This window comes from Eutrigla gurnardus (assembly GCF_963514095.1).
Source record: "Eutrigla gurnardus genome assembly, chromosome: 7".
In the NCBI taxonomy this organism is placed as follows: Eukaryota; Metazoa; Chordata; class Actinopteri; order Perciformes; family Triglidae; genus Eutrigla; species Eutrigla gurnardus.
Genome location: NC_139921.1, coordinates 4,216,135 through 4,233,705, shown reverse-complemented (window position 1 = coordinate 4,233,705; position 17,571 = coordinate 4,216,135). Strand labels below are relative to the sequence as shown.

Here is a 17,571-nt window from a genome sequence, read left to right as displayed (position 1 = left end):
CGAAACTAAAACCACAAATGAAATGTAAATGCGGTCGGATTCTCTGAGCACCGCAGTCGACTTTTCCTAAATCCTTTTGAATTCTCCTTCCAACCTTCCTTAACCCCGTGACGTTTTCTCCAAAGGTCAAGGAAAAGGAGTTAGGAAAAGGAGTTAGGACCTAATTTTTTGACTATGTGACTGCAACCATCGCTGCACAGAGAACCCACACGGACTTTCACAAAGCTACGTCATTAAAATGTGCCCGCTGATGATTGACAGCTGTTACGTAAGGCTGCGGTAAAAAACTACAATAATGGACTACACAAAGCTCCCCATGTCGTTAATTTTTCTAAACGGCTCTTTCGGAGACAAACTTCAGGTCCAGCAGCTCCTCCTTCCTGCTGCTGTGACAATCAACTCTGCTCTATCAACCAACAGACCAACACTGTGTGATAATGTGAATTTAACCATTTCGTTGAACTTAAATATGAACGTTCAAGTCACAAAAATTATTTAACTTTCAATATTCAAACAGACTTTACAACAAAATACATTTTAAATCGCAAGAATTTATATAAATTAAAAAACAAGTTACTCATTTTTTGAGCTATGAAAAAAAGATAAATATATTTCAAACCAATTTAACAAACCAATTTAACAATTATTCAATGTTTGACAATTTGCAAAATTTACAATACATTTCATTTATTGTTCCAAACTTTACACCAATTTAACAATGCAAAGGCCATGGCCACGGCAACTTCATGAAACAACAATCGCTGATTGTGTACCTATTTCTGAGTAATGCCTGATTATTTTTTGACTAATTCCTAGTGATGCATTTTCTTTGTTTTCTGAGCCCAATAGATGGCGCTCTCTGTTCAACAAAGGGTTGAAAGCAATGGAAATATATCGGCCTTCAACTCTTTGTTGAACAGAGAGCGCCATCTATTGGGCTCAGAAAATAAAGAAAATGCTTCACGAAGCTTCATTTTGACATCACTAGCAGTCGGCAAGTCTGGCAGATCGAGTCACATTTTGAATGTTACAACACTCATGCATCCCCCCTCTACCACCGAGCTCCTCGGCTCCCTCCCATCGAGTGCTCGTCAGTGCGTGTGCACCAGATTCCGTGTCTTCTCTTATCGATAAACGGCATGGAGTACACTAGTACAATTACAAGTAAACGACATGTTTTAACAGGTTTTACAGCACAAAGCGTCACAGTTTTACTGATATTGTACCAAATAATTAACTCATAATCTATTTAACACACCCTTTTAACTGAAATATTTTAACAGTGCATTTCTATGAATAACATCCCCGCACGCTCACAGATCAGCGGAGCAAACCCGTTTCTTGCCCGTGTAGAAGAAAATGCGTTACCTTACAATTCTTATTTTAATCTAATACTAATATTCCTTTCTCTTTTACTCATCAAATGTCCTGCTGTCCCTATTTGATTGTGGTTGACTTGTTATTCTTGATGAAAAGACCCTTTGAATTGTTCCCCTTCCTGGACCGTCTCCGAAACACCTGTATCTCACATACTTGATCAAGGCCTTCATGAATGACCCCTGATGTGTCATTATGTAGAAAGAACCCAGCTGTTCCGAGGGAAGTCACACCTTTCTGTTGTCTCGGGACGTCTCTTCCTCTTGGGAGAGACGCGTATTGAATCTATGTAAATCCACTGTTTAGACCTGCCCCTTTGGTTCTGTCTATAAAACTCTCCCTTGCACCAAACTATTCAGAATGGATCTTCATGGATACACTGTGAATTTCTTTTCTCCACTGTCAGTGATTAAACCTCATTTGAACCAGCCATAGAATTGGACCTGAAGAGTTTTCTTCCACACCCGCTTCTTCATGAAGCGTCTGTCGACTCAGCGTGCGCACACAAAGCCTTCCTGCCCCGCTCAGCTGATTACACCTCTGCCTCACCTGCGGAGCATCACACACCCCGGAAAGTTAGCTTTAGACAACAATACCAACATTAGCTTTAGACAACAAAAACAACGTTAACTTTAGACAACAAAACCAAAGTTATATTTAGACAACAAAAACAAGGTTAGCTTTAGACAACAAAACCAACGTTAGCTTTAGACAACAAAACCAAAGTTATATTTAGACAACAAAACCAACGTTATCTTTAGACAACAAAACCAACATTAGCTTTAGACAACAAAACCAAAGTTATATTTAGACAACAAAACCAACGTTATCTTTAGACAACAAAACCAAAGTTATATTTAGACAACAAAACCAACGTTAGCTTTAGACAACAAAACCAAAGTTATATTTAGACAACAAAAACAAGGTTAGGTTTAGACAACAAAACCAACATTAGCTTTAGACAACAAAACCAACATTAGCTTTAGACAACAAAACCAACGATAGCTTTAGACAACAAAACCAAAGTTATATTTAGACAACAAAAACAAGGTTAGCTTTAGACAACAAAACCAACATTAGCTTTAGACAACAAAACCAAAGTTATATTTAGACAACAAAAACAAGGTTAGCTTTAGACAACAAAACCAACATTAGCTTTAGACAACAAAACCAAAGTTATATTTAGACAACAAAAACAAGGTTAGCTTTAGACAACAAAACCAACGTTAGCTTTAGACAACAAAACCAACGTTAGGTTGAGTGGGCGAGCGAGCGTGCGCGTTCCCTGCTCCGTGCACAGTGGGACAATCAGTCTCCACCTGAGGGGCGCTTGGCGTTACCTCTGACTCGCCGTATAGTGTTGGCTTCAGGGAATATGATCAAACAAATGTTGCCGACTGCGACTTACGTGTTAAAAGAATGCGTGTTGGCTCCTCCTCGCATCACCGACGCTGAACAATCGTTGCAAATACAAACTTTGCTATCCGTTTCCGACACCTTAAAAAACGTACACACAGCTGACATTTTAAACTTCTCCCTCGCTCTGCTGCAAGTTGAAGTAGGTGACGTGTGGCGTTGCGATGCGCACGCAATCCTCGTGCCCTCGGGCATTTAATCTGATTTAATCAAGGAAGCAGCCGTCTTTATTTATCGGTTTAATATATCGGTGTGTTAGCCGATAACCAATAATACGTTTTAACGTCAATATCGGCCGATACCGATACCTTGCCGATAATATTGTGCATCCCTAGTCTAAAGCTAACGGGACTAAAACATAATTGGTCTCGCCGTTAACTACAGTTCATAGTTTTCAAGAAATGAGGTCCCATTGGAGACACAGGAAGGGGCGGGACTTTGCCTCTCTGCTGTCAGTGTTGCCGTAGTGACAGTGTGCATCTCTGCCAGCAGGTGGAGACTCTGCTATGAATCAGTGTGAGGACCGAGAGGACGGAGTCCTTCCCTCTAAAACCACCCAGGATGGGGGACATGACAGCCAGACCAAAGCTCAGAGGTGAGACGAGGATCTCCAAGTGTCCAGGACTCAGATCACTCCACCATCATGATTCTCACTCAACAACATAAATATACATAATATTAACTAGATCACTTTATTGAGTTTAAAACTGAACCTTGTTATTATATGACTGTCCTGAGGTGAAGAATCAGGTCTTGGTCCAGACCTTTGTAGTCCATGTAGGGGATGATCTGAATCTAGTGTCGACTCTCCTATTGAATCCATTTGTTTTCACTTTGGTGAACAATCACTGAGACCAGAAACTTTAATTGCCTTCAATACTGTTAGCTGTCTGAGAAGAAGAAGCAGTAAAGTTTCATGATAAGTCAAATAAATTTGTGTTTATTTTGTCAGAACTGGCTCAGATCTCTGACAAAAACAGCACAAGAGGGAAGTTGCCGGCAATTATATTTATTGATCAATTTGCATCACTCGTGACATTGCAGATAGGAAGGGGGGGGGGGGGGGGGGGGGGGACTTATGTATCACGATAATATTTTATTGTGATAATGTTTTTTTTTATATAATTTCGTGTTGTGGCTTATATTGTGATGAATGAAGCTTAACTAGTGAGATTATTGGGAAAGTATTTCCTTAAATTGTATTTATTGTATCAGGATGAAGCAGCAGAGACCAGACTATCTTGGACCTGGACCTGGACCCAGCTGTGTATCCTTAAAGAGTGACCACTCTATGGGTTGCCCTATTCTTTTTAAAGCTGAACAAGCTGCTGATGGAAGGTAAGAAATGAAACTGAACTCTCCTTACAGGATGAATCAGGTCTAGACTAGCCCCTTAAACTATAACTCTGAGTCCACCAGCCCTAAATCCTGCAACCTGTTAGGTCTTCTGAGCCACGATGATATGAGAGAGAGACAGTGTCGTTTTCAGGTCTTGGTCCAGACCTTTGTAATCCTTGTAGGGGATGATCTGAATCTATGTCGACTCTCCTGTTGAATCCATTTGTTTTCACTTTGGTGAACACTCACTGAGACCAGAAGCTTTAATTGACCTCTGTACTTTTAGTTGTCTGAGAAGAAGAATCAATAAAGTTTGATGATAAGTAGTGATGTCCAAATGAAGCTTCGTGAAGCATTTTCTTTATTTTCTGAGCCCAATAGATGGCGCTCTCTGTTCAACAAAGGGTTGAAGGCCGATATATTTCCATTGCTTTCAACCCTTTGTTGAACAGAGAGCGCCATCTATTGGGCTCAGAAAATAAAGAAAATGCTTCACGAAGCTTCATTTGCACATCACTAATGTAAGTAAAATAAAAAGACATTCGGATTAAATATTAACCTGACACTAGGGGTGTGAATCGTTGGCTTCACAGCGATTCCATTAACAATTCAGTAGTTGGCTTTTCGCTTCTAGGACAATTTTTTTTTGGAACGATTCAATTCTGTAAACCACGAGTCGAGTCAGTAACTTTTAACCACAATTCTATATCCATGAAATAAACATGCAATAATGCGAGTGAGACTATCTGTATTCTTCTGAAAGGTGAAAAAATAAACAGACCACAGAATTACTTATTAAACATATTTATTCTATAAAAAAAAGTAGTCCTGCATAATATTTTATGGTGAATACAAAAATGTAATTAAACATTGCTCACTTATTTTGATTTTTCAATAGGGCACATGCTGGCAGGGGAGAGAGTGTCTTTAAAGTCTTAAAACAATCATTTAACTCATTTATATCGATTATTGGTGAAGCCAAAACGATTCTATTTATTTATTTTAGCAGATCGATTTTGTTGAATCGATAGAACTGACACTCGGTTCATCGATGCATCGCATGAGTCGTTACACTACTACCTGACATACACCTGGACCAACACTGTAACCTGCTGACACTTCAGCTGATCAGCTTCAAATATTGAATGACAGGAATGAAAGTTTTACTGGGAAATTCAGATTCTCTGTTGGTCTGTTGAACCACAAAAACACAGCATCCATCAACATTAAAGTCCGGGTAAAGTAAGAACAAATATGTGTTCTGAGTTTGGCATACCACAGAACAGTGTGTTGTTATTCACCCTGCCAACTTTGAGAGTTTAAAAAAATTGCCAAATATATGAAATTAGGTCTCAAAGTCATGAAAAACAAGCACTTCTGTCTTCTCTCAAACGCTGGGGGCGTGTCAGTTAGAGGCGCTGGAACCCCGCCCATGCGCAGGGGGGACTACCAGTAGAATGAATAAACAAATAAATGAATGCCACTAGGAGGATGATTGACAGGCGCTCTCCTTCATACAATCACGCGCACACTTCATGGCTGCACCTGATTGGTCGATCGCTTTCACAGCTGTCCTCTCTGCTCCCGGATTTCAAACCGACCAACATGGCGGCTCGTTTGGAAACTTTCTCTTATTTTCCGACAATAGTTCACCGTAATGCGTTTCTGAAAACATTTTATGCGAGAAATAAGCTATGCAGTTGCTAAATCTGTCTTTATTTTAGATCGACAACGGTCAGTTTAAAAGATTTTCGAGAGCTTGCGGGAGGCGGCGCCGCACCGTCTCTCCACACTCTCCATGAGGCGAATGCATTGCAGGGCTTCTTACATACCATAAATCCTCTAATACAGCTTCAGCCAAAATCTCCGCGACGCGAAGGCATTGCACGGCTGACAATGAATGGGAAGCGTGGAAATAACGCTGCCTGTGGAGACTTAACCCGGACTCCATTACAGACCAGCCGTTATTTACCTCCGCCGACAGCGAGACTGGCCAATGTTAGAAACCGGCCGGTAATAGAATACAGGCCAGTATTAGAGGATTTATACAGCAGGGGAGGGCTTATGCTAACTACAATAGCGATACGTAACGCCAAAGTGATTTCAGACCCGCCCATTAAATCCAAGACACAGAAACGTTTCAGATGCCTAGCTCCACAATTACATAGTATATGGTTGATGGCTTTTTACATGTGTTAAGGAGACATGTTATGACCCATTTAACGTGTTTAGAAGAAAATGACTGATTTTGGCTTACCCAGACTTTAAGTCAAGTCTGCTGAATGAATAATGTGATGGTCTGAACTGCCAAACACCTCCCACAATGCAACTTTCACCTCGCATTACTTAGTTTTACAGCAGGATCATTTGTGTTTATTTGCATCACTCGGGACATTGCAGATAGGAAGGGGGGGGGTTTACTTATGTATCACGATTATATTGTATTGTGATAACGTTTTTTGAAAACGTCATGTTGTGGCTTGTATTGTGACAAATTAAGCTTAACTAGTGAGAATCTTGGAAAAAGTATTTCCCTAAATTGTATTTATTGTATCAGGATGCAGCAGCAGAGACCAGACTCACTTGGACCTGGACCTGGACCCAGCTGTGTATCCATAAAGAGTGACCACTCTATGGGTTGCCCTATTCTTTTTAAAGCTGAACAAGCTGCTGATGGAAGGTAAGAAATGAAACTGAACTCTCCTTACAGGATGAATCAGGTCTAGACTAGCCCCTTAAACAATAACTCCGAGTCCACCAGCCCTGAATCCTGCAAACTGTTAGGTCTTCTGAGCCACGATGATATGAGAAAGAGACAGTGTCGTGTTTCACTGAAGCTCTAACAGGGGACCAATTAAATTCATTTTTTTACTGAGATTAAACTAAAACTTAATAAATAATCAAATAATCAAACCTTAAAGAGACAGTGAGGTCAAAACCTTTTGAAAGAAAAGACGAGAAAGCTAACTTAGATAAGGTGAAGGCTAATGACAAAGAAAAGTAGAGGTAAGCTAAGAACAAAAATACTCCAAACCAAACCAACCAAAAGACATCAAACTCGTCTTCCTGTCACTCAAGGGAGGTTGTAGTGTAGTAAAGTAAGACACTTTATATCCACCAAACTCTTATTTTAGGTTTATAGCTGATAATGCGTGAGGAGGTGTCTATTATCAGGAGATAGTGGACTACTTGGAGGTAGTGATGTCCAAATGAAGCTTCGTGAAGCATTTTCTTTATTTTCTGAGCCAAATAGATGGCGCTCTCTGTTCAACAAAGGGTTGAAAGCAATGGAAATATATCGGCCTTCAACCCTTTGTTGAACAGAGAGCGCCATCTATTGGGCTCAGAAAATAAAGAAAATGCTTCACGAAGCTTCATTTGGACATCACTACTTGGAGGCCAGAACCGTCAGATGCCCAGTGGAGTTTTTGCAAGCAAAATATAAAGTTTTTTCACAAGTCAAAGCTTTGTTTCCACATGATTGGCACCCCATAAGGTTCTAATGCAACGGAAATGTTCAAAGCTCCAGATAATAGGATGGACCTTAGATTTGACTTGTCAACGGGAGATATTTCCCTTTGGCTCAGCTACGAACCACAAACCCAACAATATGCTAGCAACACTCTGAGTGCAGCACTAAGACGAGTGTTTACATGTCTACAACATGGTCTCATGTGACCCAGATCCATTTATAGTATTGATCCTGACACAAGCATAAACTATCAGAACAAGACTCATCAATGTAATGTAACGGAGGATAAACAGAGCAAACTCATTTCAGTCAGACAACTCACGTTTAGAATGTTTATTGTAGCAACAGAACATAGTTAGTTAGTCTGGTGTCTAGGCTCCGGCCTCATCACTCCCCATATGTGATTACATAGAGATGATGGGAAGTGATGATGAGTAAATATCTTAACCCCCCAAAACAGCACAAGATCGGAGACAAACGTTGCTCATTTTAAATCTTCTATGTGTGGACCTTGGCACCCGCTGCCGTCTGGGTTTGCAATCTCATCGTTGGGTTTGCAATCATCCGTGATGAAGAGGGGAGTCAGCCGGTGGATTGAGGAGCGATGATTCAGGAATTTGTTCATGGAAGGAAAGGAACAGAAAGCAGTGTTAATTTCCCCATGCATCATCTGTCATGTTCCATCAGATCATGCATGACACGTGCCCTTTCTTAAGACCATTGATGAGGAGCTGAATGAAGGGATTCTCGAGAAGGCTCTGGGATTCTGGCTGTTGACATCTAATGTGGAACTGAATTCCTGCTGGCATTGCTTTGATGGCATTAGTTTGGTTGTTAAAGGGATAGTTCGGAATTTTGGACATAAGACCTATTTTCCAAGTCAGCCGGTGTGTTCGAGACGTCTGGAGACGTTTTCAAGAAATTTCATTCAGTTCTTCTAGTTGCCGAGTTCGCTTGTGCTATGGCTAGCGCAAGTCAATCTATTCTAGCTAGCATGGCATTAAAAAACTCATACCGACTCCACAGTGCACCCGAGGCAAATCAATTGTAACAGCAGACTATCGATGTACATATCTGTGTTGATAGAATGTTTGAAATAAAACCGACCTTGCATTTATAAGGATTTATGTCTCAGCAGCAGCAGCATTGGTCATACTTCCTAGTAGGCTATGGTAGCGGCGGACTGATATCACCCAGCACTTATAAGTTACCGGTTCTATAATAGTTTGTTTACCTGCTGTCATTGCTACAGACGCAGAGTAGCCTGCAGTGCTAGTTTCTTCAATCTCACAGTAATGGACACTTTTGGAGAATATACTGAAACTTTTAGTGACTCTGATGACTCTGATGAGGAGCTAGCTAGAACGATTGACTTGCGCTAGCCATAGCACAAGCGAACTCGGCAACTAGAAGAACTGAATTAAATTTCTTGAAAACATCTCCAGACATCTCGAACACACCAGCTGACTTGGAAAGTCCAAATTTCGAACTATCCCTTTAAGTGAATTAATTTCAACTGACTAGATATCTGCAAACCATGTATTACTGCAGGATCCCCAAAACCGGCGGAAGGGCAGCATCAATGAACTGGAGAGATCAGATGACTCCACAAAGTAGTTACTAACAAAGCAATACTATTCCATTCGTTGCACAGCAGGGACCAAAAGCACCGATCTGAGAGATAGCCTTTGTCTATAACCATGGTGTCTCTTAGATTTTAAACAGTTAGCCGAGTCCACCAAGCATGATATGAATGACAACCCTGAGGGATTAAGCACATGAGTTAAGGTTAACAAAGATAAAAGATCCCTTTTGGGATGATGGCAGCTGCAGACCAGGATTTGATAGCTGCTCAGATGGGAGACAGCTTGTCTTGTGGCAGAAATGCTTACATGAGAACGCTATCAAAGGTTATACCAAGAAATTCCAACACGGTCGACGACCTACTGTGTTTCTCTTACATTTAGGTCATTTAGCAGATGCTTTTGTCCAAAGCGACTTACAATAAGTACATTTGTCAAAAGAAGGAAACAAAGAAACCACAACGTATCATTGCCGATAAAGTAAGAGCTAAAAATAGAACAAGTGTTAGGTCCTCATCTGAGTAAAGTAGTACCTTAAGAGCAACAGTGCTATGATCAGAGTGCTATAGGTAAGGTTTTTTTTTGGGGGGGGGGGGGGGGGGGGGGGTTAGTGTTAGTGGGTCATGCTATGTAGAGTCGAGGTGAAGTCTGAACAGATGAGTCTTGAGCCTTTTTCGGAAGATGGCAGATGACTCTGCTGTCCTGACATTAGTCGGGAGTTCGTTCAACCACTGAGGCGCCAGAACAGAGAAGATTCTGGACTTTGCTGAGCGACATTTGTTTGATTTCGGCGATGGTGGTGCCAGCCACACAGCTGAAGTAGAGGAGCGAAGTGCTCGCTTCGGGGCATGAGGTTTGACCAGTGTTTGAAGGTAGATGGGTGCCGTTCCATTGATGGCCCTGAAGGCCAGTGCCATCGTCTTGAATTGGATGCGTGCTGCAACAGGGAGCCAGTGGAGGTCACGGAGGAGGGGGCTCACATGGGAGAATTTGGGTAGATTGAAGATAAGGCGTGCTGCAGCGTTCTGGATACGCTGCAATGGTTTAATCGCAGAGGCCGGGAGTCCGGCCAGGAGAGAGTTGCAGTAGTCAAGGCGGGAGATGACCAGTGCTTGAACCAGGAGTTGTGTTGCATCCTTTGTGAGGAAGGTCTGAATCCTGCGGATATTGTAGAGGGCAAATCTGCAGGATCGGGCCACAGCAGTGATGTTGGGGGTGCAGGATAGTTGGTCATCGAGGATTACACCCAGGTTCCTCGCAGTTGACGAAGGCAATACTGTGATGCCCTCGACAGTGACCGACAGGTCCATGCGAGGGCAGTCTTTCCCTGGGATGAAGAGCGGTTCGGTTTTATTCAGGTTAAGCTTGAGGTCATGTCCAGTTGTCCAGACAGAGATGTCAGCCAGACAGTCCGAGATGCGAGTTGCAATGTGAGTGTCAGAGGTTGGGGGAAAAGAGAGGAACAGCTGGGTCTCATCTGCGTAGCAATGGTAGGAGAATCCATGCGATGCAATAACAGAACCTAGTGATCTGGTGTATAGTGAGAACAGAAGCGGTCCTAATACTGAGCCTTGAGGGACACCCGTGTCCAGAGAACAGGGTTTGGACATAGAGCCATTCCATGCGACCTGAAAGGTGCGATTTGTCAGGTATGATGTAAACCAGGTGACAGCAGAGTCAGTTATGCCAAGTTCAGCCAGAGTGGAGAGGAGGATTTGGTGGTTGACTGTGTCGAATGCAGCTGATGGGTCGAGGAGAATGAGAACGGAGGAGTGGGATGAGGCTCTGGGCGGCTGGTGACCGTTCGAGGCATAGAGGGTTGGATGTGGTGGGCTTCATGGGTAGAGACAAAGTCACAAAGTGGTGGTCGGACTCGGTGAGCAGGGTAACAGAGAATGCCGAGATGCCACAGGATCTTGTTAAGACAAGGTCAAGTTGGTTCCCGGCCCGGTGAGTTGGTGGAGAGGGGGAGAGTGTAAGGTCAAATGCAGAGAAGGAGTCAATGAATTCAGATGAGTGCAGCTTTCCCGGGTGGATGTTGAAGTCACCGAGGACGATGAGTGGTGTGCCATCATCAGGGGAGCAGCTCGGGGGGCATCCATCTCATATAAAAAGTCACAGAGAGGACCGGGTGGGCGATAGATCACTATGATGTTGAGCTTGAAAGGAAGGGTGACAGAGACGGCGTGGAATTCAAGTGTAGATCGGGGTAGGTGGTCCAGAGGAAGGACCTGGTAGGACCATCTCAATGGGATGAGGAGCCCAGTTCCTCCTCCTCGCCCTGTTCGTCTTGGGGAGTGTGAAAACGAGTAGGCAGTTGAAAGGGCAGCTGGAGTGGCAGTGTTTTCTGGGGTGATCCAGGTCTCTGTAAGGGCCAGGAAGTGGAGAGTCTGCAGGGAGGCATAGGCCGAAATGATGTCCGCCTTCTTGACTGCAGACTGGCAGTTCCACAGCCCCCCTAGTACTTCAAGTTCCTTACCGGTGGAGAATGGTGGGTAGCAGAGATTGGATGGGTTACTACAGCCTCGAGTGAAGGGTCTCTGGTAAAATCTTCTCCAGTGTGATGTCCTTTACTGGGATAAGACACATGGCTGTGATGGAAGGGGGTTGAGATGTTATGCCTACCTCAATGGACTTCCATTGAGACTCCCACAAATAGACTCCCTTGTCTTTGTTCAGCTGTCTTCAGACGTTGCAGCTGATGCTGTAGTGACAGCCTTTTAAGTGCTCAGTTTACCTCATGCACTGACTGTAACCCCTCCCTCCAATCAAGTCTATTGACTACAGCTGAGCTGGCTGAAACTAGCTGATTGCTCACTTAGCATAGACAGCTTCACAAGAATTTAAACAACAAGCTATCAACACAAGACTAAATGTTACAACTAGCTTTACTCACAGAATGCCTAAACCCAAATCTACAATTAGCTTCTGACTTACCAACAAGAGACAAAGCAACTTCCTTCCATTCTCCAGACAAAATGTGTTTTTTTCTGGAGAGGTGCGCTGTAACCTGGCTGGAACAGCGGGAGTAATCTGGGTTACTTCATGACATTCAACAAGGTTTCTCTGGTTGGGACGTTGTGGGTCCACAACAGTTCCGGTTCTCCCCTCAACTGGAACTGACTCTAGTTTAAAGGATTTCTTGAAGGAGTCTTTGAGTTCTGCCATCTTTGCTGACTGCTTCCTCTTTACGGCGACAAGTGCAGAGTTTGTGAGATTGTCACAGTGAGTCTTTATATGGCCATCTTCACCACACCGATAGCAGTAGCCGGCCTTGGGAACAGAAGACTATTTGATGGCTTGCCCGCCCTCTGCCCCTCACCCAACTTGCGGCCAGGTGTGGGCTTGGAAGCAGCGGATTGACTGGAGCTTAAGCTTGACTGGCCAGCAGTGAGGGTTACTAGCTGGTTCTGTATATTGGCCAGTCAATTTCGCGACATTTTGTAATTCAGAAAGGTAGTTTTTAGTTTGCGACTTCCCTACTTCGTGCATGCAGACTGTAGATAGGTCCCAGATCTTATAAGTAATCTCGGCTCCATCACACTTATGTGACAGAGCTTTGTAGAGACTCGGGACATTGACTGGAATGGTCAATGGACCTGCATTTATATATCGCTTTTCTAACTTACTAGCTATTCAAGGTGCTTTACACTACATTCAGTCACTTACACATACCCGTTCACACACACACACACACACACATTCATGATTCACTGATGGCAGAGGAGCCGCCTGTACATGAATCATTCATACACATTCACACACTGATGGCGCAGAATCTTGCCCGAGGACACTTCGGCATGTAAACTAGAGGAGCCGGGTTTCGAACCGCCGATCTTGAAGGACGACTTACTCTACCTTTGAGCCACAGCCGCTGCCGAGTCAAGGGATGTTTCCTGTATATTTCCCCAATTTTTGCAGGTCAGAACTTCCTAGGACACAGGAGGCCTCTGTGCACCAGATACACACATGCATAAATTTACATTTTCATTGAACTATATGCAGATGGGAGACTTATGACGTGTAGGAAATTGCACCTGTTTCTTTGGAGGATGGTTTACAGAGTTGAACACTTGATATATTTTACTGGGGCTGAGATTAAGAGGTGGACAAACCTTGCAAAGTTGATTTTAGACACAGGGAGGAGTGTGGGAGAAGAAACAGGCCAGGGTTTAATGGCCGTGGAAATGCCAAACACAATGGGTGACGTCACAATGACGACGTCCACTTCTGATCTCCAGTCTGTGATTTAGTGACTCTTTGAACTTGGTTTTCTCCACAGAGTTCAGCAGATCTCAGAGGTTACGTTGACCCAGCAGCATCAAACACACCTGGACTCCATATTTATGGTGAGTACATGTACAAGCTCACCTTTCACTATTAACCACATCAACTACAGATTCAATGCTGAACAGGTTCTAGTGGTCTCCATGCTGCTCAGACCCACACATGAATCCCATGTTGGGTTCTTTAGAGTTCATGTTCAGTTTATCATTCTGTTCCAGCTGCTGGAGGAGAACATCGGCACTTTTGTGAAGAACGAGCTGAAGAAGATCCAGAAGGTCCTGAATCCAGATTACCCAGAATGCTTGGAGAATGAGGACGAGGAGTTGTTGGACGGTGAGGATGAAGAGCAGAGGAGGAGCAGAGAGGCGTTTCAGAAGATCACAGTGGACTTCCTGAGGAGAATGAAGCAGGAGGAGCTGGCTGACTGTCTGCAGATCAGTAAGAGGATTTTAACAGATTTAACATGGTGGAAAGAAGAGAAGGATTCAACATGAAGAACTATCTCCTAATAGGTTGCAAACAACTTCAATGTTTAGGTTCTCTGATTGTCTACAGACCCGATTACAGCTGATGTCATCATAAATATGCGTACGCATGATGTCAACGTTTATGTCATTTTGCTTCAACCATCCAGACGAGTTAGAAGCTTTAAACAGTGAATTTAAACTGTTAGCAGCATCTTAATGTCTGCTTGTTACATGTTTGGTTGTCAGAATCGATATTCCAACAGAATCAAGTTCTACAGAGTTCAGACAGGATCACCACCGTTTCAGAGGAACAGGTGTTTCACTTCACCCAGTGACCGTGTTAACTGGTGACTTTCAGCTAGTAGTAGAGCCGATTAGTGAGACAATCGTTCACTTTGGTATAAAACCATGAAATTTGGCACAGATACTGTCTAAGGGCCACTATTTTGGAAAAAGATGTTGGCCACTCACAAATTAAATATGGCGGCCAGTTTTTAAGATGGCCGCCATTGCTATTCAATGGTTATTAGATAAATGATTCAAACAGTGATCCAAGCATAATATTCATAATATTCTATATAAATACTCTCTAAAACATGATAATGGGAAAAGATGCTTGTCCCAAATTCAAGATGGCTGCCATTTTTAAAGATGGCCACCGGTCCTGTAGAATATGAATCATTTAAATTGACCCAATGGTGATGCAAGCATAAAATTAGGCAGAAATACTCTTCAAGGAAGTCTCTTTTGGAAAAAAGTATGTGCCACAAAAAAATTCAGGGTGGCAACCATTTTCTAGATGGTCACCCATCCATCCATCCATCCATTGTCTACCGCTTAACCTGTATTCAGGGTCGTAGGGGGCTGACCATGTAAGGTTCACTGCATCATTGATTTCTTCCACAACTGTTACTTTCTCTAGCCACTTATACTCAAGGGCAAGTTGTGGCCAGAAAACATTGGTGTCTGGGCTTGGCATTGGGGTATTTGGTGGTAAAGGATTATTTTTCTTGAAAAATGCAGGGTGGATGTTGGTGAAAAAGTCTGGAAATTCTGTCACAGACTTGACTTTTTCTGGCCCAAACCTAAGCTGCCGACGCTCCTCAGCACTGCTTTCTTTTGTCGGATGCTGAACTACATTAACGGGGGGCATTAGCTCAGGAGGTAGAGCGGGTTGGCTGGTACCCGAAATATCGCAGTTTCGATCCCCGGCTCCTCCTAGCTGTGTGTCTGGTGTCCCTGAGCAAGACGCCTCACCCTAATTGCTCCTGACGAGCTGGCTGTCGCCCTGCATGTTGACTCTGCCGTCGGTGTGTGAATGTTTGCGTGAATGGGTGAATGTTGGTCAACAATGTAAAGCGCTTTGGATAAAAGCGCTATATAAATGAGGACCATTTTTAACTACAGAGACACTGGTGCCATAGATTGATGTTTTAGCAGTTGTTGCAGAAGGATTGTGGTCAATGTTTTCCATGACAGCAGTGGTGAACAGCCCTTTCCGTAGCACCAGTGGACAGACCACACCCTCCTCAACATACTTGCTTACTGTGGCATCTCCCAGTTGAGCTGATATCTCTAGCACCCGATCATATGAGATACTCATACCATGTTCATGTAGTATTTCAAACAGACTTCTCTTCCTGGTTTTAGCTAACACAGACATACCAATGTATACTGGGAATGGAGTTTCTCTGTCTTTTGAATACCGCTGGGCAGCTGCTCTCTCTTTGTACCAGGAGAAGCAGTTGTACTGCAACAGTTGTGACTTTCATTTAACATTTTGGGGGTTTGTTGTATGATTAAGGCCATTTTGGGGGTTTGTTGTATGATTCAGGTGGTAAAAGGATGGTTATCCTTTCGTCATCCGTCATCATGAATTTTTGAGTGGCACACAGCTTTTTCCATGAGAATGTTCCTTTAAGAACATTTGTACCAGTCTTGATGACAGCATCATCATTTGATAAATCGATGTAAGGATTTAAGAGAAATGGCGGCCATCTTGAAAAATGGTTGTCATCTTGATTTTTTTTCAGGGACAAGCACTGTTCTCCAAAAAAACATTCTTAAGAGAGTATTTTCACAAAATGTTATGCCTACATCACAGTTTGAACGATCGACATAATGAGCATTTGACATAAATAGCGGCCATATTGAAAAAATGTGCCGCCATTTTGAATTTTTGGGTGGCCAACAACTTTTTCCCAAAAAGTGACCCTTAGAGAGTATCTGTGCCAAATTTCATGCTTTTACACCAAAGTGAACGATTCTCTTGAAATTTGCAATTAATCTGCTGCACTTCACCCAGTGACCGTGTTTACTCGTGACATTCAGCTAGGAACTAAATTGTTGGGAGATGAAACCAAAAAATGTATTTAAAACAGGCTTCTACGAGGACACCTCCATGTTTTCAATGGTGGCGTCTCAGCGTGGAGGATTACGGTATACCAGGATATTTAGAAATCCCAACGGTACTATTTTCAACACCGTCATCAACAACGTGTCTTTCTATGATGCTGTATTGTGATGTGTTGTAGTGACCAGCAGACGCCACCGGAGGTCAGTGATGCGATACAAGAGGCTCTTTCTTTATTCTCCAGCGCTCCACTGACTCACTGAGCTTTGCAGCTGCATTTCAAAGTGTTATATCCCTCCAGTTCTGTGTGTTTTGTAAATGTCTGTTATTTTATTATATTTTCACTTCATCAGCTTAACCTGATTTTGTGTCCAATAGTTTGATTTAATCATGAAAGAAGCTCATGATGTCACTACTACTGAGGACTATAGGAATACATGGCTCTAACACATGGCTTGTTCATAGACTGTTAAAGGGTCTGTAGGATCCACTAACTGGGTTCCTTTGTTGTTTATTCAGGAACCGCTGGTCCAGTGTACCAACGTAAACTCAAGTCTTACCTCAAGAAGAAGTTCCAGTGTTTGTTTGAGGGCATCACTAAAGCAGGAAACCCAACCCTCCTGAATCAGGTCTACACGGAGCTCCACATCACAGAGGGAGGGACTGCAGAGGTCAATGACCAACATGAGGTCAGACAGATTGAAACGGCTTCCAGGAAACCAGACAGACCAGAAACAACCATCAGACAAGAAGACATCTTTAAAGGCTCACCTGGAAGGGATGAACCAATCAGAACAGTGATGACAAAGGGAGTGGCTGGCATCGGGAAGACAGTGTTAACACAGAAGTTCACTCTGGACTGGGCTGAAGACAAAGCCAACCAGGACATACAGTTCACGTTTCCATTCACTTTCAGAGAGCTGAACCTGCTGAAAGAGAAGAAGTTCAGCTTGGTGGAACTCCTTCATCACTTCTTCACCGAAACCAAAGAAGCAGGAATCTGCAGGTTTGAAGAGTTCCAGGTTGCATTCATCTTTGACGGTCTGGACGAGTGTCGACTTCCTCTGGACTTCCACAACAATGAGATCCTGACTGACGTTACAGAGTCCACCTCGGTGGATGTGCTGCTGACAAACCTCATCAGGGGGAAACTGCTTCCCTCTGCTCGCCTCTGGATAACCACAAGACCTGCAGCAGCCAATCAGATCCCTCCTGGGTGTGTTGACATGGTGACAGAGGTCAGAGGGTTCACTGACCCACAGAAGGAGGACTACTTCA

The 17,571-nt window shown here is 43.2% G+C and overlaps 1 protein-coding gene across 1 annotated transcript in view; it reads left to right on the top strand.

Annotated features, from left to right (window-relative positions):
• The window catches only part of LOC311016319 (uncharacterized protein), a 558,990-nt gene that overhangs the window by 107,920 nt on the left and 433,499 nt on the right, over positions 1-17,571 (top strand). The window contains exons 6-7 of the mRNA XM_084013943.1: positions 4,009-4,131; positions 6,689-6,811. Coding sequence (XP_083870069.1) covers positions 4,009-4,131; positions 6,689-6,811 — 246 coding nt within the window. The remainder of the gene's footprint in view (positions 1-4,008; positions 4,132-6,688; positions 6,812-17,571) is intronic.